At 47.3% G+C, this 21,766-nt stretch overlaps 2 protein-coding genes and 1 long non-coding RNA gene across 5 annotated transcripts; all 3 read right to left on the reverse strand.

The window, feature by feature from the left end:
* Window positions 1-291: 291 nt before the first annotated feature.
* Window positions 292-6,844, reverse strand: LOC115248613 (uncharacterized). Its single transcript, XR_003887414.1, has 4 exons — window positions 6,743-6,844; window positions 6,625-6,669; window positions 1,215-1,622; window positions 292-1,069 (listed from the first exon to the last, which is right to left on the reverse strand). It is a non-coding gene; the product is annotated as an uncharacterized lncRNA (long non-coding RNA).
* Window positions 6,845-8,720: 1,876 nt separating this feature from the next.
* Window positions 8,721-14,665, reverse strand: LOC115248590 (uncharacterized). The gene is made up of 5 exons (XM_029832339.1): window positions 14,460-14,665; window positions 13,975-14,384; window positions 13,073-13,217; window positions 11,468-11,817; window positions 8,721-8,966 (listed from the first exon to the last, which is right to left on the reverse strand). The coding sequence occupies exons 1-5, from the start codon at window positions 14,500-14,502 to the stop codon at window positions 8,748-8,750; spliced, it is 1,167 nt and encodes a 388-aa protein (XP_029688199.1). The 5' UTR covers window positions 14,503-14,665; the 3' UTR covers window positions 8,721-8,747.
* Window positions 14,666-15,412: 747 nt separating this feature from the next.
* Window positions 15,413-17,738, reverse strand: LOC115248596 (amphiphysin-like). 3 transcript variants are annotated; one of them, XR_003887411.1, is made up of 6 exons: window positions 17,528-17,738; window positions 17,410-17,454; window positions 17,030-17,218; window positions 16,612-16,713; window positions 16,339-16,466; window positions 15,413-16,190 (listed from the first exon to the last, which is right to left on the reverse strand). XR_003887411.1 is itself a non-coding variant. In XM_029832349.1 (5 exons), the coding sequence occupies exons 1-5, from the start codon at window positions 17,729-17,731 to the stop codon at window positions 16,086-16,088; spliced, it is 573 nt and encodes a 190-aa protein (XP_029688209.1). In that variant the 5' UTR covers window positions 17,732-17,738; the 3' UTR covers window positions 15,413-16,085. The 3 variants fall into 3 exon arrangements, 2 of the variants coding, with proteins under 2 accessions (XP_029688209.1, XP_029688208.1); XM_029832349.1 differs by lacking the exon at window positions 16,339-16,466 and having other exon boundaries at window positions 17,102-17,218; XM_029832348.1 differs by lacking the exon at window positions 16,339-16,466.
* Between the last annotated feature and the right edge of the window lie 4,028 nt (window positions 17,739-21,766).

The raw sequence follows: 21,766 nt of genomic DNA on the forward strand, positions 1-21,766 counted from the left end.
GGAACGATGGGAGAAGAAGCCTCTGACGGCTTCACGTGACCTTCATTGATCCTCTGCAGATATTGTGACCTTGAGATTTGTTCATGAGTTTGAGGAGGATGAAATAAAGTGAAGAAGTTTGTGACGTTTGGAATGTTTCACATTTTCAAGACTTTGCTGTTCTTCACTCTTCATCCTCCAGTTCTGATGGTTCCTGCTGACGTCAGTTCTGCTCAAAGTTCATGGAAGCTCTGCCCCCCCCCCCCCCAACTGTATGTGTGCGGTTGGATCATGAACGATAAAGAAGCCAAAATGTTCCCAGGACTCATTTATTGATGACATAAACAAGTGATTTGTGGCATCAAGGTCACGGATCTACACCATCAAGGTCAAAGGAAGTGACATCAGAAGTGTCCAACACACCAGGAATAAACACACAACATAAATTGCATCAAACAGCGTCGCTGTGACTTATGGTCTGGATCAATTAGCTCTACTATTAAATCAATAAGCAACATTATTTTGGCAGAAACACAGAACAGAGACTTGATCACCAAACACTCGCAGGTAGGAACTCGCCAACGGACGCGTCCTCACCGACTCCCTGGCAGACTCCAGAACATTTAAATAGGTCACATGACTACAGATTCTAGAATATTCCACAGCAATCAAACACGTCTGGAGCAACAGAGGATCCTTTTCTCTCTTTTCTTCCGCTGTTCCGGTCCAGATGTTTTTCCCAGTTAAAGTCACGTCTTCCAACAACAGGAGAATATTGGTTGTTTGTGGGGGGGCCAGACTATCACGTCATGCTTCGTAATTTCCAGGATCAAACGAGACGTTGGCACCAGTTTTGCTGAGCAGAGGAACCTGGTGGTGACCTGCCCACGGTTGCACTAGGTGCCTCCAGGCAGTTGCTGATGTTGCTCTGATGTTGCCTCAAACTTCTGCTCACGTCTTGTTTTTTACAGCGTCGCGAGTCTTCTTATTCCAAACGCTGCGTAAAGTTCTCTGGAAACAGTCCTTTCTGGGCGCTAGCACCGCGTGCTAACCACTCGCTTTCTTTGATACCCGTGAGCCAACCAGCGTCCTGCCACAACAACAACAACAACAACAACAACAACAGCGCAACGTTAACGCAGGACAATCTGACCTCAGCTCATCCCTAAACACCTGCGGCTGTTTTCTGTAGTCGGAGCAACAGTGACATCAGGTGACGCCTTTGTTTTATGCACCTGCTCCATTTAGCACGTCTCCACCTGAGCGAAGCTCTCCTGTGGTTCTCCTGTGGTTCTCCTGTGGTTCTCCTGTGCTTCTCCTGTGGTTCTCCTGGGTCTCAGCAGAACTTTGTCAACTCGTGTTTGTGGGGTTTTTCTTTCGGACGTTTTTGAGGGTTTTAGTGACAATAAAACCCCGGGTCCAGGTCGGATTATTGGCCTTGAAGGAAGTCTCACCTTGTACAGGAAGTCATCCGGGAGCCCGGACATGCCTCCAGATGGACTCATGTGTTTCATGGTCTGGCTCACCGTGGTCACATCGTTGTCACTGGCGGCGGTGGGCGAGATGATGTCACCATCGCGGTCGTCGTCACCTTCGTTACTGGAGGCGGGTTCGATGATCACTGACGGGATCGGCATGTTTTCCTGCAACGACAGGAAGACGTGATCCCAGATCAAAACAGAACCGGGTCAGAGGAGCTGAAACACTCGTCTCCAATGAGGGAGCTCTGATTTAGGGTTTGAACTTCATTCACATTAATGAGACAATCGTGTCAGCGGCCCCCAAAACTATTATTATTAGTGTTGTTGTTCAATTCAATTCAATTCAATCTTTATTTATATGGCACTTTTCATACGCTAGGTAGCACAAAGTGCCTCACAAAGGATAAAAACAGCAAAGAGAACAAGAGAATCAAGAAAAGGACACACACACACACACATGCATACAACACACTTACACACACACCTACACACACAAACAAGCTTAGACAAGCTGAGACATGGCTGGGCACCGAGACCTGAGGCGAAGGAGACGCCACCTTTGGAGGCCCACCAGGCCGAGGGAGGTCACGGTCCGTGACCACAGGTGGTACCGCCACAAAGACCAGCCCGACCCGGACAGACCGGAGGCTCCACACCAAAGCACAGAGCCCCCTAACCACCCAGTCCAGGGTCGACAATGGGACAGCACCCCCAGCGGTAGACCGGAAACATCTCCCAGCCTGGCAGGCCCCCATGAGGAAACACCATGAGGAGACACTGGAGCTAAAAACGGAAGGACTGAAACAGTAAATGGGATAAAAGGTATAAAAGCTAAAAACTGAGAAACTAAGAACTGAGGGAGTAAAACAGTACTAAGACTAAAACAGACTGAAAAAGTAAATGGGATAAAAGACTAAAAATTGAGAATAAAAACTGAGGGAGTAATCAGGAAATCAGTTAAAGGCCTGATTAAAAAGGTGTGTCTTGAGCCTCTTTTTAAAAACCTCAGCAGCCTCTGCGGCCCAGAGGTTCTCCGGGAGGCTGTTCCACAGTCGGGGACCATAATAACTGAAGGCCGCTTCCCCGTGCGTTTTAGTGCTTACATGTGGAATGGTTAAAAGGCCGGTGCCGGAAGACCTCAGAGTCCGCGAGGGATGATAGAATAAAAGCAGGTCAGATAAATAAGTCGGGCCAAGACCATTAAGACATTTAAAAACTAGTAAAAGAACCTTAAAATCGATCCTGAAACGCACGGGTAGCCAATGCAGCGATTCTAAAACCGGTGTGATGTGCTCCCGCCCTCTGGTCCTCGTCAGCACCCGTGCAGCTGAGTTTTGTAATAATTGTAGGTTGGAGATGCTCTTTTTGGGAAGACCAGAGAGCAGGGCATTACAATAATCTAGACCACAAGAGATAAAAGCGTGCATCAGCACCTGCGTGCATCAGCACCTCCGTGCTGGCCTGAGAGAAACGGGCGGACTCTGGCTATATTCTTCAGGTGGTAAAAACCCACCTTTGTTATGTTTTTGATGTGTGGGATAAAACTAAGCTCAGAGTCAAAGATCACACCCAGATTTCTGACAGATTGAGATGGCTTAAAATCCTTTAATTTTGGTACAAGTTTCTCTCTCTGACCTTCAGGACCAATGACTAAGACCTCTGTTTGGTCCTGGTTGAGCTGTAGGAAGTTTTCTGCCATCCATGACTGGATATCTAGAATACAGTTAAAAAGGGCATCAACTGGCCCTGTGTCACCAGGAGCCACGGCGATGTACAGCCGCGTATCGTCAGCATAGCTGTGGAAGCTGATGCCGTGGCTCCTGGTGACATCCCCAAGAGGAAGCATGTAAAGATTAAAAAGGGTTGGACCTAAGATTGACCCTTGGGGAACCCCACATTTAGTCTCATGGATTCTCGAGGAGCAGATGTGGCAGGGCGTGGCCTGCCCTCCGAACAGGTGCCCTATGGAGGTAGTGCCTTAATTGGTGGGTGGGGAGAACAGGTTTATATAAGGCACTGCCTCCAGCTGGCTTTAGTTGTTTTCCCCCTTCGACGGTACGGCGGGGTTGCGGCTTATCTGGGCGGTTCGACCAACAAACTGTTTCACAGCGCGAGCAGGCTGTCTGGCAGCGCCAAGAAGGTCGGTGCTTCCTCCCGCCATCCTCCCGCCTAGAGCGCTTTGCCGTGAGGGCGCGCGCGCTCGTCTGTACTGGGCAGGTAAGGCGCAGCAATGCGCGTCACTGACTCCCCCACTCGGTTGATACATGTTAATGGGGCTGTTCTTGCTGCAGGTGGCTGCCGGCTGGCGTCAGTGGGTCGCGTTGCCCCAGCGGGAACCCTTCACGGAGTGGGGGCGCCACCAAACACAGTCGGCACGGACTACCTCGCTTACTGGACCCACTGCTGCTTTGGCTCCGTCCCGTTTTCGGGACTCTCTCTCCTGTTCGCGCTCTCTCTCGCCCCCCTTCGCTCGTGGGACGGCGCTGAGACGTAGTGGTGCCGCCGAGGCGACCACGGAGCTGTTGCTTTCATTTTTAGACTCCTAACAGTGTGTGTAAATCGTATCAACTGGCATTTACTCTTTTAGGTTTTGTTTCTGTTCGTTTCTTGTTGGTCACAATTTATTTGCTTGTCTGTGTGAGGTGTGTGCGCGTGTGTGCTCGTCGCGTCAATTGTTACCGCTGGAAATGTAATTGTTCTCTTTTCTTTGTGGACAGGTGCTGCGGGCCACGGCGGGGACCCAACCCCTGGTGGAGGGCGTTTTCCTCACCCCTCGTGTGTGGTTTTGTTTGCAGTAGCACGGGTGTTTTTAGTTTGGTTATCTCCCTAATTGCGTTTTACCTGCCGGTGGGGCCCCAGCCCTGTCCACCCCCTTTTGTTTGACTTTTGTACAGCCGAGTTATTTTTGTGTTGAGTTGGATTTAATAAAATTGTAGTGCCTAACCCTCAATCCTGTCTCTGCCTCTGGAACCGAACCTTATCTGCGCGTGCCTGTTTTCCGGTTAATTCCTGGGGTGAAATTCCCCAGGTGGCGTTGTCGTTGACCGTTCCACCCCGCCACACATGTATCCATACTTACAAAGCAGCTTCGATCAGTAAGGTAGGAGGTGAACCAGTTAAGAACAGTACCAGAGAGGCCGACCAGGTTCTTCAGTCTATTTAATAAAATATGGTGGTCTACTGTATCAAAGGCGGCGGTCAGATCCAGCAGAACCAACACCGTGAGCTTTTTGTTATCTAAGTTGCACCTGATGTCATTTAAAATCTTTAAAAGGGCTGTCTCTGTACTGTGGTTCATCCTAAAACCAGACTGATGCCTCTCTAAAATGTCCTTTTGAGTTTAAAAAATCATTCACTTGGTTAAAAACAAGTTTTTCTAAAATATTACTTAAAAATGGTAAGTTGGATACAGGCTGATAGTTATTTAAAACGCTGGGGTCTAGATTGCTCTTCACCATATATAGATGTTCCTCAAAGAATCCATAAAATGTTTTAAAAGACGGTGTGGGAATTGGGTCTAAAAGGCCGGTTGTGGGCCTCACTGGGGAGAAAACCCGACCAAGTGTCCTCGCATCAACCAAGAGAAAACTCTCCAGTGTCTCCTCAGGTGATGCAACGATCCAGGAGTGTTGGTGATTAAAATTTGCTGTGATAAAAGACTGGATCTAATATCATCGATTTTACTCCTGAAGTGGTCTGCAAAGGTCTCCCAGAGGGTGTCAGTCGTTGTTGTAGGACACCTGTTAAAATTACCAGTGGTTAAAAGCTCAATTGTGTAAAATAGAAATTTGGGGTTGTTTTTATTGTCGGAGATTAGTTTTTTGAAATGAGAGGTTCTTGCTTGCTTGATTGTGTTATTGTAGGTTTTGAGGTGTTGATAAAATATTTCTTTATGAATGGTCAGCTTGGATTTCCTCCACCTCCTCTCAGCACTCCTGCAGGTTCTCTTCAGTTTTCTAATTTCTTCATTTTTCCACGGTGGTGCACGTTTTGTTCTTACTGTTTTTGTGACAAGTGGAGCCACAGAGTCCAGCGTTGACTTTAATTTATTGTTAAAAGTGTCAACAATAAAATCACACGGTGCTGGTAACATTTCTGCAGGAGTGCTCTGTAAGATCTGGATAAAATTTGCAGCCACTTCAGGAGTCAGGTAGCGTCTCCTCACCGTTCCCACAGGGGCCCCCAGGTCCAGGGGACCCGCCCACGGACAGGCCGTAGGTTATGACCAGGTCCAGGGGACCCACCCACGGACAGGCCATAGGTTATGACCAGGTCCAGGGGACCCACCCACGGACAGGCCGTAGGCTATGACCAGGTCCAGGGGACCCACCCACGGACAGGCCATAGGTTATGACCAGGTCCAGGGGACCCACCTACAGACAGGCCATAGGTTATGACCAGGTCCAGGGGACCCACCCACGGACAGGCCATAGGTTATGACCAGGTCCAGGGGAACCACCCACGGACAGGCCGTAGGTTATGACCAGGTCCAGGGGACCCACCCATGGACAGGCCATAGGTTATGACCAGGTCCAGGGGACCCACCTACAGACAGGCCATAGGTTATGACCAGGTCCAGGGGACCCACCCACGGACAGGCCATAGGTTATGACCAGGTCCAGGGGACCCACCTACGGACAGGCCATAGGTTATGACCAGGTCCAGGGTGTGACCTCTGCTGTGGGTCGGCTGCGTGACATGTTGTTTAAAATCCAAACTGTGAAGGAGGTTTAAACATTCTCTGGACACTGGGTCCGAGGCGTTGTTGATGTGTAGATTAAAATCATCAGTTATTAAAATCCTGTTGTATTTAGCGTAAATGATTGATAAAAATTCCGAGAATTGACTGATAAAAGAGGTGGAGTATTGGGGTGGTCTGTAAACTGTTATGCTTAAAATAGGAGGGCTGCTAAAAACAAACGCATGATGCTGAAATGATGGAAACGTATTAAAAGAGACCTCGCGTGAAGACATTTCGGTCCTTGTTATTGAAGCGGTTCCACCTCCTTTCCTGCCCCCCCCCGTAGAAAATAAAAAGATAAAACCTGGGGGGCAAGCCTCTGTGAGAACAGCAGGTGCATCAGAGCCACGTCTCAGTAAGGAGAATACCATCGAGGTTTCTGTCTAAAATTAAGTCATTGTTGTTGTTGTTCTTTATATTTACCAGCGGAGCTGCTTCATCCGCACATGTTTGGTCAGCACCAGGAATCTACAGACAACATTTTTATTTAAGACGTATTAAGATTGAAAACAAGCAAATTCAACACAAATGAAAAAGAAACCTCATCAAGCTCCGCCTCCTGGATGGATGAAGGTTCCTCAGGTACCTTCAAAGGAAAACATTCACGTTTATTAGAAACTGAGTGAAGTATTGATTGATGAGGATGAGGATGATGAAGATAATCCTGATGGTGATGAAGACAATCTTGGTCTTCATGGTGGTGAGTTTGCTGATGATGAAGATCATCTTGATGAGGATGGTGATGAAGATCATGATGATGAGGATGATGAGTTTGATGAAGATCATCTCGATGAGGATAATGAGTTTGATGATGAGTTTGCTGATGAAGATCATCTTGATGAGGATAATGAGTTTTATGATGAAGATCATCTTGATGAGGATGATGAGTTTGCTGATGAAGATCATCTTGATGATGAGTTTGCTGATGATGAAGATCATCTTGATGAGGATGGTGAGTTTGATGATGAAGATCATCTTGATGATGAGTTTGCTGATGATGAAGATCATCTTGATGAGGATGATGAGTTTGCTGATGATGAAGATCATCTTGATGAGGATGGTGAGTTTGCTGATGAAGATCATCTTGATGATGAGTTTGCTGATGATGAAGATACTCCTGGCCATAGTGGTGATGATGAAGATGAACCTGCCGACTGACCAGATGCATCAAGGATGAAGATCATGCTGTTCACTTACGACTGGCTTCTCCTTCTCCAGACTGCCTGATCCCTCTGTGTCCTCCTCACCAGCAGGTGGCGCTTCAGTCTCCTCCATCACTTCATCAGAGGGAGCAACAGTGGGCTCCAGCTCTTCCTCAGTGGAAGGAGCTGTAGTCGGCTTCACCTCCTCTTCTTCACTCTTCTCTTCCTCTTCTTCAGCAGGTGCTGCGGGCTCCTCACCAGCAGGGGGAGCTGTAGCCTCCTGTTCCTCAGGAGCTTCTGTGTCTGGAGCTTCAGGAACCTCACTTGGTTCTGTTTTAACCTCGTTCTTGTAGAGAAAACTTGGTGTGAACCCAAAACTGGCTCCTGACATGTTCCTTTCAACTCCAACCAGAACTAGAACTGAGTTTCTTAATAGGAGATAATGTGAATCACAGATGAATCACTAATAGAACTAGACTAAACCACAACTGCACGGTTGGACCTTGGTTACCATCTGAAGATGCTGTCAGATGCAAACGTCAGCAGATCACTAATGATCTCTATCAATACTGATCAGCCTGATAACAGCAGCAGGTTTCCAGCACTTTCTCTGCTTTCAATTTACACAGTTTTCAAATCTGAAACCCATTTTTCTGAAACTGATGAACCTCGTTAAACTAAACCTGTCTATAAAGCCTGACCTGGTTAAACTTACCATTTGATCAAAATCAGCAAAAAAAGAGGGCGGAGCCGCATCCTGGGGAGCAGACAGGTGAAACACAAACCAGTCACAACGAGTCACATTATAACATTTACTTCCACTAAACCCTCAACATCAACATGCCAGACTAACCGTTACAGTACTTTAACTAACCCACACTGACCAACACTAACCCACACTAACTAACACTAACCCACACTAATGAGCACTAACCCACACTAACATTAACCCACACTAACTAGCACTAACCCACACTAACCCACACTAACACTAACCCACACTAACTAACACTGACCCACACTATCAATAACCCACACTAACCCACACTAACTAACACTAACCCACACTAACTAACACTAACCCACACTAACTAACACTGACCCATACTAACTAACACTGACCCACACTATCAATAACCCACACTAACCCACACTAACTAACACTAACACTAATCCACACTAACTAACACTAACCCACACTAACTAACACTAACCCACACTAACTAACACTGACCCACACTGGTCATGATGATTCACAAAACACACTTTACTGGTCCGACACACATCTTTCATTCAAAACTTCTTTGGTTCTGACTGACATTCAACCTTTGTGGGCTGTTGTTGCTATATTTGTTGTTGTTGTTTACATATTTGTTGTTGTTGCTATATTTGTTGTTGTTGTTGCTATATTTGCTGCTGCTGCTGTTGTTGTTGTTGTTGTCTCCCCGGTGGAGAAGACACATGACTCAATCCCATGATGGTATCCAATCGATTCCTCCCTCCGTTCTGAGGGATCCGTCTGGTGGAGGGGTTCATCAGCCAGTCAAGCAAAGGTTCAATCTCAGACCCGTTTAACAGATTAGAACAGGTTACCTGGGACAGGCCATTAAACGCACTGGTGACCTGGAGTGAAGCACAAAGACACAAACATTGTTAGCACGCTGCAACGGTGACACCTTAAAGATAACCAAATGTGGAACCGGAGGATGGGATGGACACACAGATAAAGCAAGCAAGAGGAGGTGTAGGAGGAGCTCAGGCTGGGGTCCAGGTTTGAGGACTCTGTGGAAGGGTAGAAGACACCATAAAGGATTCTCCATTCATTTCTACACGAGGCTGGTTTCTACCACAGGGCGGAGTTGAGAAAGACCAATACCTCTTCCTTCTCTGTATCTAGCTCTTGATACAACTTTCCAAGTCTTCGGTTTGCAGCTTCATCTTCTGACATGTCTGAATTTTCTGGTTCTTTGTGAATTCTGTTTACAGCTTTAACTCCCTCAGCTGAGACGGATGCAGAGTCCCGCCAGGGCTCGGAGGTCCAGACGCCATCTTCAGTACCTGAACATGTTTCTGGGAAACTGTTGACACACTGGTCTGAATCAAACGCACCTCCACTGTCTGTTTGAGCAAAAGGGTCTGACTCAAACGCACCTCCACTTTTTGTTTGAGCAAAAGGGTCTGAATCAAACGCACCTCCACTTTTTGTTTGAGCAAAAGGGTCTGAATCAAACGCACCTCCTCCCTGTGCTTGAGCAAAAGGGTCTGAATCAAACGCACCTCCTCCCTGTGCTTCAGCAAAAGGGTCTGAATCAAACGCACCTCCACTTTCTGTTTGAGCAAAAGGGTCTGAATCAAACGCACCTCCTCCCTGTGTTTCAGCAAAAGGGTCTGAATCAAACGCACCTCCCTTGTTATCTGAGGGGTTTTCGTTAAACACACTTCCTGTTTGAGGCTCACAGGTGAAAGTGAGCGTGCCTTGCTCACCTGCCTGATCTCTGGAAACTGATTGTGTACCAGTGTTCCGTGCCAACTCTTCATCAGCTGAACACTTTTCTTCGTCACTCTTCCATAACTCCTGCTCTGCAGCCTCATGTCCAGCTTCCCACCCGTCTGATACTTTAAGTGGAACTTGATTTGTACAGGAACGTTCATCATCTGGGCTCACCCAGCCTCCTCCCTGACCTCCATCAACCCACTCTTCAGCAGTCTCGTACTCAGACCCTGACCCATCTGGAGACCTGAAACACTTCCCCTCCTTGTCCACGGCACGGCCGGATTTTAATGTCTTTAGGAGGCGCTGATGGTGGACCAAGGAAGAGCTGATTCAGTTGGTAACATAGATTCCAGAGAGACTTTGATCTGAAACATCAAAGCCCCACAGCGCCCAGTGCTTTTCTCTAGTTTGCTAAAGGGGCCTAAAGATGAAGAGCAGTTGTTCTGGTTTATCTGGTCACTGACTTCATAATCCTGACCTGAATCTTGGGGCCTCCATCACAACTCACGTTGCTGAAGATCCTGTGGAGATGCTTCCAAACGGGTTTTAAATATCAACTATTGTTAGAAGGGAAATGCTGATTTGAGCCGATCCTGTTGATCCCCTTCCAGAAGGGATTTTACTGTCTAATTTGTGCCCTGTGAAGGTGCTGAGAAGAAGCTGAGTGGATGCTGCTGAGCGGGCAGAAGCCAGAAGACCTGGCCTGTTAAATGGGTCCACAGGTGTCTTCTGGAAGGTTCTGCAGCCTGAGAACCTGTTGCAGACGATGAGCAGGTGCAGCAGGCCAGAGTGTGACTGTGGGGACGAGACCGATAAAATCACTTCCTGTGCTGCGGCTGTGTGCTTCCTGTGATGGTGTCCTAGCAACAGTGAAACCACACGTTCTGGGGGAGCGACGCTGAAAGAGACGCAGAAACCTTCACAGCAACCTTCGGCTCCTTGCAGCATCTTCTCACCACATTTATCTTCTGGACACTTTTAGAATTATTCGGACTTAATTTGTATGTAATGATCAACGAACCATTTCTGGATTTCTCCGTAATAAACAGGAAATCTTCTGTGTCTTCCAATATCGTCCCTAAAGATCAACATGTGAGCAGCAACCGTCTCATTCTGCTGCCGCTTCCTAATAACAAACATGTCAAACAGGAAGTGATCGAGACGCTGTCATCGGTCCAGAAATTCATCAACAAAGTTGAAAAAATGACATCAAACTACGAAGAGTTTGGTGACCTCACAACGAGGATTCAGCTTCCTGTTCAGACAGATTTACTTTATTGATCAAAGCTGGCAAATTACAGTTATTATTGCTGGAGAGAAGCTTTTATTCTGCGAGAGGAAAAGTCCCAGTGGAAAAGGAAGCAGTGAGAGGACGAGACAGGATGGTGGACTGGAACCAGTCAGTCAGCCTGTTTCTGGTTGTTGGTGAGGAAGAGGAGCAGAGAGATTCCACAGCAGCTCAGCAGACTCTTCATCATCAGGGCCGTGTAGACAAAAGAGAGCAGCTTCATCCTCAGCACAGACGGAGGGATGGACGGAGGGATGGACGGGGGGACAGACGGGGGGATGGACGGGGGGACTGGTGCAACCTCTGGAAGAGAAACACAGTGAAGAAGAAAGATCAGCCCACCTGAAGGTGTCTCAAGATGGCTGAGGGACAGGACATCAGCACCTTGCTGGACTGGGCCTTCACCGCCCCCCCCTCGTGCTGCACGGAGCAGCGGTATTTATAGGTGTGGACGGCGTCCCGGTCCAGCAGTCTGATGGAGGTGATGCGGCCCGGCTCTCTGAGCTGCAGCTCTTCTTCATGGGCAGGAGGTGACTCCTCCACAGCACTGTCGGCCCGTTGTCTCCTCCAGGAGAACCTCACCAGAGGAGGAACCATGTCTGAGGCCACACACAGCAGGGCGGTCCTCCCCTCCAGAGGATCTCTGGATGCTGCTGGGTACACGCTCAACACAGGCTGGACCAGCGCCGCATCTGTGGTGAGACACCAGAGTTACTGCTCTCACTGGCCCTGAGGGGTCAACGCTGGAGGTCAGAGGTCAGCTCAACCACACATGCACATCGTGCGCTCACACAACTCATTCATAATCGTGGTCATTGAGGACTGGTGCCATCAGAAGCTCCTCCAGGGAGCCGGAGTTCCCGTTCCCCACCTGCACCAGTGAACGTCCAGGGAGGCGACGTGGAGGGTGACCACACACCAGCGCCGTTCACCTGACCGAGGTGTCGCACAGCTCAGAAGACCACCGGAGTTCAGGGGACCCTCAAGAGGGTCTTCATATGGGTCTGGGGAGCCCCCACCCACTTATTGATCCATCGATATTCCACCCATTTATTCACCAATAATCCATTGATAATCTACCCATTTATTCACCAATAATCCACCCATAATCTACCCATTTATTCACCAATAATCCACCCATAATCTACCCATTTATTCACCAATAATCTACCGATAATCTACCCTTTTTTTCACCAATAATCTACCGATATTCTACCCATTAATTCACCAATAATCCACCGATAATCTACCCATTTATTCACCAATAATCTACCGATAATCTACCCATTAATTCACCAATAATCCATTGATAATCTACCCTTTTTTCACCAATAATCTACCGATAATCTACCCATTTATTCACCAATAATCATCAAATAATCTACACATTAATTCACCGATAATCTACCGATGATCTTCCCATTAATTCACCAATAATCCTAAAATAATCTACACATTTATTCTCCAATAATCCACTGATAATCTACCCATTTATTCACCAATAATCCACCCTTAATCGACCCATTTATTCACATACAATCCACAGATAATCGACCCATTTATTCACCAATAATCCACCGATAATCGACCCATTTATTCACCAATAATCCACTGATAATCGACCCATTTATTCAAAAATAATCCACTGATAATCGACCCATTTATTCACCAATAATCCACAGATAATCGACCCATTTATTCACCAATAATCCACCAATAATCTACCCAATTATTCACCAATAATCCACTGATAATCGACCCATTTATTCACCAATAATCCACTGATAATCCACCCATTTATTCACCAATAATCCACAGATAAATCCAGCTAAATTCCCGTCTGTGCTCTTGTGTTTATGGTTTTATAGATAATCTTCTTGAGTGTCAATATTTCTTTTTTGTCTTTTGATTGTTATTAAAAGGTTTGGAGCAAAGTTTGATTCTCACCTGAGACGACGAGTCTGGTTCCAGATCCAAAAATCCTGACACAGTGAAACAGAGAAGGACAAAATCTGCTGCTGAACATTTGAGTCGAGGTTCTGATCCTGAAGATTCCTGTTTCAGTACAGGTGACTCTGACATCAGGTCTTCCTGGTTCCAGACATCAGATCTTCCTGGTTCCAGACATCAGGTCTTTCTGATTCCAGACATCAGATCTTCCTGGTTCCAGACATCAGGTCTTTCTGATTCCAGACATCAGATCTTCCTGGTTCCAGACATCAGGTCTTTCTGGTTCCAGACATCAGGTCTTCCTGGTTCCAGACATCAGGTCTTTGTGGTTCCAGACATCAGATCTTCCTAGTTCCAGACATCAGATCTTTGTGGTTCCAGACATCAGATCTTTCTGGTTCCAGACATCAGGTCTTCCTGGTTCCAGACATCGGGTCTTTCTTGTTCCAGACATCAGGTCTTCCTGGTTCCAGACATCAGGTCTTCCTGGTTCCAGACATCAGGTCTTCCTGGTTCCAGACATCAGATCTTCCTGGTTCAAGACATCAGGTCTTCCTGGTTCCAGACATCAAGTCTTTCTGGTTCCTGACATCAGGTCTTCCTGGTTCCAGACATCGGGTCTTTCTGGTTCCAGACATCAGGTCTTCCTGGTTCCAGACATCAGGTCTTCCTGGTTCCAGACATCGGGTCTTTCTTGTTCCAGACATCAGGTCTTCCTGGTTCCAGACATCAAGTCTTTCTGGTTCCTGACATCAGGTCTTCCTGGTTCCAGACATCAAGTCTTTCTGGTTCCAGACATCAGATCTTCCTGGTTCCAGACATCAGGTCTTCCTGGTTCCAGACATCAGGTCTTCCTGGTTCCAGACATCAGATCTTCCTGGTTCCAGACATCAGGTCTTTCTGGTTCCAGACATCAGATTTCCATCAGAAAGGATATTGATCCACAGCAGCTGGTTTTTGTTCAGGTGCCTCACACCTTCTCTCACTGTGGTTCCACTCTTCCAACAGGAGCAGTAATATGAGGCAGCGTGAGAGGGTTTAACTGAGGAGATGATCAACTCACAGTTGTTCTGCTGAATCCTAGCTGAGAAATCATCTTTCTCAGCATGAGAGTACCGCGTGATTTGACTGCTGCTCTTAACAATATCCAGGAGCCTTTCAAACGTGCCTGATTCCTTCTTCTGGTACCACAACACATAATTATAATTACAATCATCGATTCCTCCACAGCTTATTGAGGCAATTTTACCAGCTCTGCGGGTCACTGAGATCTGGTCCTGGGTCAGCTGCGTTTCTATGACAACCAGCCCTGTAGAGACGGGGACAGGCAGCTGAAGTCAGCGTGTGTGTGGTGGTCGTGTCCTGGCTGGCTGGAAACACTCACCTGAGCAGAGGAAGCAGAGAGCCGCAGGTGTGAACGGCTGCATTGTTGCTTTGGTGGGCCGGAGGCAGGACTGATCCAGCTCCTCTCAGCCCCCATCAGCCCCTGCTGCTGATGCCCCGCCCACCTCACCACAAACAGGAAACAGGTCTCCATGACGACAGCAGTCTCAGCAGCTCTAAAATGTGCTTCTGCTCATTCATTTCTCTAAAACATCAAAGATAAATCATCACAATTAGAACCTATAAACAGATTTTCAAGGTTTCCCTTTTGCTCAGAGTTGATGTTTACATTTTATTGACGTGACTGTAAACGTCCAGAAGATAAATGTGGTGAGAAGATGCTGCAAGGAGCCGAAGGTTGCTGTGAAGGTTTCTGCGTCTCTTTCAGCGTCGCTCCCCCAGAACGTGTGGTTTCACTGTTGCTAGGACACCATCACAGGAAGCACACAGCCGCAGCACAGGAAGTGATTTTATCGGTCTCGTCCCCACAGTCACACTCTGGCCTGCTGCACCTGCTCATCGTCTGCAACAGGTTCTCAGGCTGCAGAACCTTCCAGAAGACACCTGTGGACCCATTTAACAGGCCAGGTCTTCTGGCTTCTGCCCGCTCAGCAGCATCCACTCAGCTTCTTCTCAGCACCTTCATGGAGGAACGATGGGAGAAGAAGCCTCTGACGGCTTCACGTGACCTTCATTGATCCTCTGCAGATATTGTGACCTTGAGATTTGTTCACGAATTTGAGGAGGATGAAATAAAGTGAAGAAGTTTGTGACGTTTGGAATGTTTCACATTTTCAAGACTTTGCTGTTCTTCACTCTTCATCCTCCAGTTCTGATGGTTCCTGCTGACGTCAGTTCTGCTCAAAGTTCATGGAAGCTCTGCCCCCCCCCCCCCCCCCCCCCCCCCCCCAACTGTATGTGTGCGGTTGGATCATGAACGATAAAGAAGCCAAAATGTTCCCAGGACTCATTTATTGATGACATAAACAAGTGATTTGTGGCATCAAGGTCACGGATCTACACCATCAAGGTCAAAGGAAGTGACATCAGAAGTGTCCAACACACCAGGAATAAACACACAACATAAATTGCATCAAACAGCGTCGCTGTGACTTATGGTCTGGATCAATTAGCTCTACTATTAAATCAATAAGCAACATTATTTTGGCAGAAACACAGAACAGAGACTTGATCACCAAACACTCGCAGGTAGGAACTCGCCAACGGACGCGTCCTCACCGACTCCCTGGCAGACTCCAGAACATTTAAATAGGTCACATGACTACAGATTCTAGAATATTCCACAGCAATCAAACACGTCTGGAGCAACAGAGGATCCTTTTCTCTCTTTTCTTCCGCTGTTCCGGTCCAGATGTTTTTCCCAGTTAAAGTCACGTCTTCCAACAACAGGAGAATATTGGTTGTTTGTGGGGGGGCCAGACTATCACGTCATGCTTCGTAATTTCCAGGATCAAACTAGACGTTGGCACCAGTTTTGCTGAGCAGAGGAACCTGGTGGTGACCTGCCCACGGTTGCACTAGGTGCCTCCAGGCAGTTGCTGATGTTGCTCTGATGTTGCCTCAAACTTCTGCTCACGTCTTGTTTTTTACAGCGTCGCGAGTCTTCTTATTCCAAACGCTGCGTAAAGTTCTCTGGAAACAGTCCTTTCTGGGCGCTAGCACCGCGTGCTAACCACTCGCTTTCTTTGATACCCGTGAGCCAACCAGCGTCCTGCCACAACAACAACAACAACAACAACAACAACAACAGCGCAACGTTAACGCAGGACAATCTGACCTCAGCTCATCCCTAAACACCTGCGGCTGTTTTCTGTAGTCGGAGCAACAGTGACATCAGGTGACGCCTTTGTTTTATGCACCTGCTCCATTTAGCACGTCTCCACCTGAGCGAAGCTCTCCTGTGGTTCTCCTGTGGTTCTCCTGTGGTTCTCCTGTGGTTCTCCTGGGTCTCAGCAGAACTTTGTCAACTCGTGTTTGTGGGGTTTTTCTTTAGGACGTTTTTGAGTTTTAGTAACAATAAAAAGGTTCAAATGTTTTGACTGACGAATAAATGTAATCAAGGTTTCAGCCACACAGCTGAAATATTCAAATGTGTTTGTGGTCCTGGCAGGTGTGTCTGGTTCCATTCTCACCTGATCCTCCGCCGACTCGGTGGGCACCACCAGAACCACGTCACCTCTCTTCAGTTCAAGTTCGTCTGAGTTGGCTGCTTCAAAGTCGTGCATCGTCTCCACCTGAAGACACAGAGGTGTCACCTGTGGTCCTGCTGGGAACTTCCTGTCAGGGTCGGGGTCAGGGTCGGGATCAGGGTCGGGGTCAGGATCAGGGTCGGGATCAGGATCAGGATCAGGATCAGGATCAGGGTCAGGGTCAGGGTCGGGATCAGGATCAGGATCAGGATCAGGATCAGGATCAGGGTCAGGATCAGGGTCAGGATCAGGGTCAGGGTCAGGGTCAGGGTCAGGGTCAGGGTCAGGATCAGGATCAGGGTCAGGGTCAGGATCAGGATCAGGGTTCGGGTCGGATTATTGGCCTTGAAGGAAGTCTCACCTTGTACAGGAAGTCATCCGGGAGCCCGGATACGCCTCCAGATGGACTCATGTGTTTCATGGTCTGGCTCACCGTGGTCACATCGTTGTCACTGGCGGCGGTGGGCGAGATGATGTCACCATCGCGGTCGTCGTCACCTTCGTTACTGGAGGCGGGTTCGATGATCACTGACGGGATCGGCATGTTTTCCTGCAACGACAGGAAGACGTGATCCCAGATCAAAACAGAACCGGGTCAGAAGAGCTGAAACACTCGTCTCCAATGAGGGAGCTCTGATTTAGGGTTTGAACTTCATTCACATTAATGAGACAATCGTGTCAGCGGCCCCCAAAACTATTATTATTAGTGTTGTTGTTGTTGTTGTTGTTCTTTATATTTACCAGCGGAGCTGCTTCATCCGCACATGTTTGGTCAGCACCAGGAATCTACAGACAACATTTTTATTTAAGACGTATTAAGATTGAAAACAAGCAAAATCAACACAAATGAAAAAGAAACCTCATCAAGCTCCGCCTCCTGGATGGATGAAGGTTCCTCAGGTACCTTCAAAGGAAAACATTCACGTTTATTAGAAACTGAGTGAAGTGTTGATTGATACAAGATGATGAGGATGAGGATGATGAAGATAATCCTGATGGTGATGAAGACAATCTTAATGATGATGAAGATCATCTTGATCATCATCATCATAAAGGTCTTCATGATGGTGAGTTTGCTGATGATGAAGATCATCTTTATGAGGATGATGAGTTTGCTGATGATGAAGATACTCCCGGCCATAGTGGTGATGATGAAGATGAACCTGCCGACTGACCAGATGTATCAAGGATGAAGATCATGCTGTTCGCTTACGACTGGCTTCTCCTTCTCCAGACTGCCTGATCCCTCTGTGTCCTCCTCACCAGCAGGTGGCGCTTCAGTCTCCTCCATCACTTCATCAGAGGGAGCAACAGTGGGCTCCAGCTCTTCCTCAGTGGAAGGAGCTGTAGTCGGCTTCACCTCCTCTTCTTCACTCTTCTCTTCCTCTTCTTCAGCAGGTGCTGCGGGCTCCTCACCAGCAGGGGGAGCTGTAGCCTCCTGTTCCTCAGGAGCTTCTGTGTCTGGAGCTTCAGGAACCTCACTTGGTTCTGTTTTAACCTCGTTCTTGTAGAGAAAACTTGGTGTGAACCCAAAACTGGCTCCTGACATGTTCCTTTCAACTCGAACCAGAACTAGAACTGAGTTTCTTAATAGGAGATAATGTGATCTAGATGAATCACTAATAGAACTAGACTAAACCACAACTGCACTGTTGGACCTTGGTTACCATCTGAAGATGCTGTCAGATGCAAACGTCAGCAGATCACTAATGATCTCTATCAATACTGATCAGCCTGATAACAGCAGCAGGTTTCCAGCACTTTCTCTGCTTTCAATTTACACAATTTTCAAATCTGAAACCCATTTTTCTGAAGCTGATGAACCTCGTTAAACTAAACCTGTCTATAAAGCCTGACCTGGTTAAACTTACCATTTTATCAAAATCAGCAAAAAAAAGAGGGCGGAGCCGCATCCTGAGGAGCAGACAGGTGAAACACAAACGAGTCACAACGAGTCACATTATAACATTTACTTCCGCTAAACCCTCAACATCAACATGCCAGACTAACCGTTACAGTACTTTAACTAACCCACACTGACCAACACTAACCCTAATCTACACTAATACTAACCCATATCAATACTAAGCCAACACTAACCCACACTAACACTAACCCACACTGACTAACAATAACCCACACTAACTAACACTAACCCACACTAATGAGCACTAACCCACACTAACATTAACCCACACTAACTAGCACTAACCCACACTAACCCACACTAACACTAACCCACGCTATCACTAACCCACACTAACTAACACTGACCCACACTATCACTAACCCACACTAACCCACACTAACCCACACTAACCCACACTAACTAACACTAACACTAACCCACACTAATGAGCACTAACCCACACTAACATTAACCCACACTAACTAGCACTAACCCACACTAACCCACACTAACACTAACCCACACTATCACTAACCCACACTAACTAACACTGACCCACACTATCAATAACCCACACTAACCCACACTAACCCACACTAACAAACACTAACACTAACCCACACTAACTAACACTAACCCACACTAACTAACACTGACCCACACTAACTAACACTGACCCACACTATCAATAACCCACACTAACCCACACTAACTAACACTAACACTAACCCACACTAACTAACACTAACCCACACTAACTAACTCTAACCCACACTAACTAACACTGACCCACACTGGTCATGATGATTCACAAAACACACTTTACTGGTCCGACACACATCTTTCATTCAAAACCTCTTTGGTTCTGACTGACATTCAACCTTTGTGGGCTGTTGTTGCTATATTTGTTGTTGTTGTTTACATATTGGTTGTTGTTTCTATATTTGAGGGATCCGTCTGGTGGAGGGGTTCATCAGCCAGTCAAGCAAAGGTTCAATCTCAGACCCGTTTAACAGATTAGAACAGGTTACCTGGGACAGGCCGTTAAACGCACTGGTGACCTGGAGTAAAGCACAAAGACACAAACATTGTTAGCACGCTGCAACGGTGACACCTTAAAGATAACCAAATGTGGAACCGGAGGATGGGATGGACACACAGATAAAGCAAGCAAGAGGAGGTGTAGGAGGAGCTCAGGCTGGGGTCCAGGTTTGAGGACTCTGTGGAAGGGTAGAAGACACCATGAAGGATTCTCCATTCATTTCTACACGAGGCTGGTTTCTACCACAGGGCGGAGTTGAGAAAGACCAATACCTCTTCCTTCTCTGTATCTAGCTCTTGATATAACTTTCCAAGTCTCCGGTTTGCAGCTTCATCTTCTGACATGTCTGAATTTTCTGGTTCTTTGTGAATTCTGTTTACAGCTTTAACTCCCTCAGCTGAGACGGATGCAGAGTCCCGCCAGGGCTCGGAGGTCCAGACGCCATCTTCAGTACCTGAACATGTTTCTGGGAAACTGTTGACACACTGGTCTGACTCAAACGCACCTCCACTGTCTGTTTGAGCAAAAGGGTCTGAATCAAACGCACCTCCACTTTCTGTTTGAGCAAAAGGGTCTGAATCAAACGCACCTCCTCCCTGTGTTTCAGCAAAAGGGTCTGAATCAAACGCACCTCCTCCCTGTGCTTCAGTCGTGGGATCTGAATCAAACGCACCTCCCTTGTTATCTGAGGGGTTTTCGTTAAACACACTTCCTGTTTGAGGCTCACAGGTGAAAGTGAGCGTGCCTTGCTCACCTGCCTGATCTCTGGAAACTGATTGTGTACCAGTGTTCCGTGCCAACTCTTCATCAGCTGAACACTTTTCTTCGTCACTCTTCCATAACTCCTGCTCTGCAGCCTCATGTCCAGCTTCCCACCCGTCTGACACTTTAAGTGGAACTTGATTTGTACAGGAACGTTCATCATCTGGGCTCACCCAGCCTCCTCCCTGACCTCCATCAGCCCACTCTTCAGCAGTCTCGTACTCAGACCCTGACCCATCTGGAGACCTGAAACACTTCCCCTCCTTGTCCACGGCACGGCCGGATTTTAATGTCTTCAGGAGGCGCTGATGGTGGACCAAGGAAGAGCTGATTCAGTTGGTAACATAGATTCCAGAGAGACTTTGATCTGAAACATCAAAGCCCCACAGCGCCCAGTGCTTTTCTCTAGTTTGCTAAAGGGGCCTAAAGATGAAGAGCAGTTGTTCTGGTTTATCTGGTCACTGACTTCATAATCCTGACCTGAATCTTGGGGCCTCCATCACAACTCACGTTGCTGAAGATCCTGTGGAGATGCTTCCAAACGGGTTTTAAATATCAACTATTGTTAGAAGGGAAATGCTGATTTGAGCCGATCCTGTTGATCCCCTTCCAGAAGGGATTTTACTGACTAATTTGTGCCCCACGAAGGTGCTGAGAAGAAGCTGAGTGGATGCTGCTGAGCGGGCAGAAGCCAGAAGACCTGGCCTGTTAAATGGGTCCACAGGTGTCTTCTGGAAGGTTCTGCAGCCTGAGAACCTGTTGCAGACGATGAGCAGGTGCAGCAGGCCAGAGTGTGACTGTGGGGACGAGACCGATAAAATCACTTCCTGTGCTGCGGCTGTGTGCTTCCTGTGATGGTGTCCTAGCAACAGTGAAACCACACGTTCTGGGGGAGCAACGCTGAAAGAGACGCAGAAACCTTCACAGCAACCTTCGGCTCCTTGCAGCATCTTCTCACCACATTTATCTTCTGGACACTTTTAGAATTATTCGGACTTAATTTGTATGTAATGAACAAACCATTTCTGGATTTCTCCGTAATAAACAGGAAATCTTCTGTGTCTTCCAATATCGTCCCTAAAGATCAACATGTGAGCAGCAACCGTCTCATTCTGCCGCTTCCTAATAACAAACATGTCAAACAGGAAGTGATCGAGACGCTGTCATCGGTCCAGAAATTCATCAACAAAGATGAAAAAATGACATCAAACTACGAAGAGTTTGGTGACCTCACAACGAGGATTCAGCTTCCTGTTCAGACAGATTTACTTTATTGATCAAAGCTGGCAAATTACAGTTATTATTGCTGGAGAGAAGCTTTTATTCTGCGAGAGGAAAAGTCCCAGTGGAAAAGGAAGCAGTGAGAGGACGAGACAGGATGGTGG

This window comes from Takifugu rubripes, unplaced genomic scaffold (assembly GCF_901000725.2).
Source record: "Takifugu rubripes unplaced genomic scaffold, fTakRub1.2, whole genome shotgun sequence".
In the NCBI taxonomy this organism is placed as follows: domain Eukaryota; kingdom Metazoa; phylum Chordata; class Actinopteri; order Tetraodontiformes; family Tetraodontidae; genus Takifugu; species Takifugu rubripes.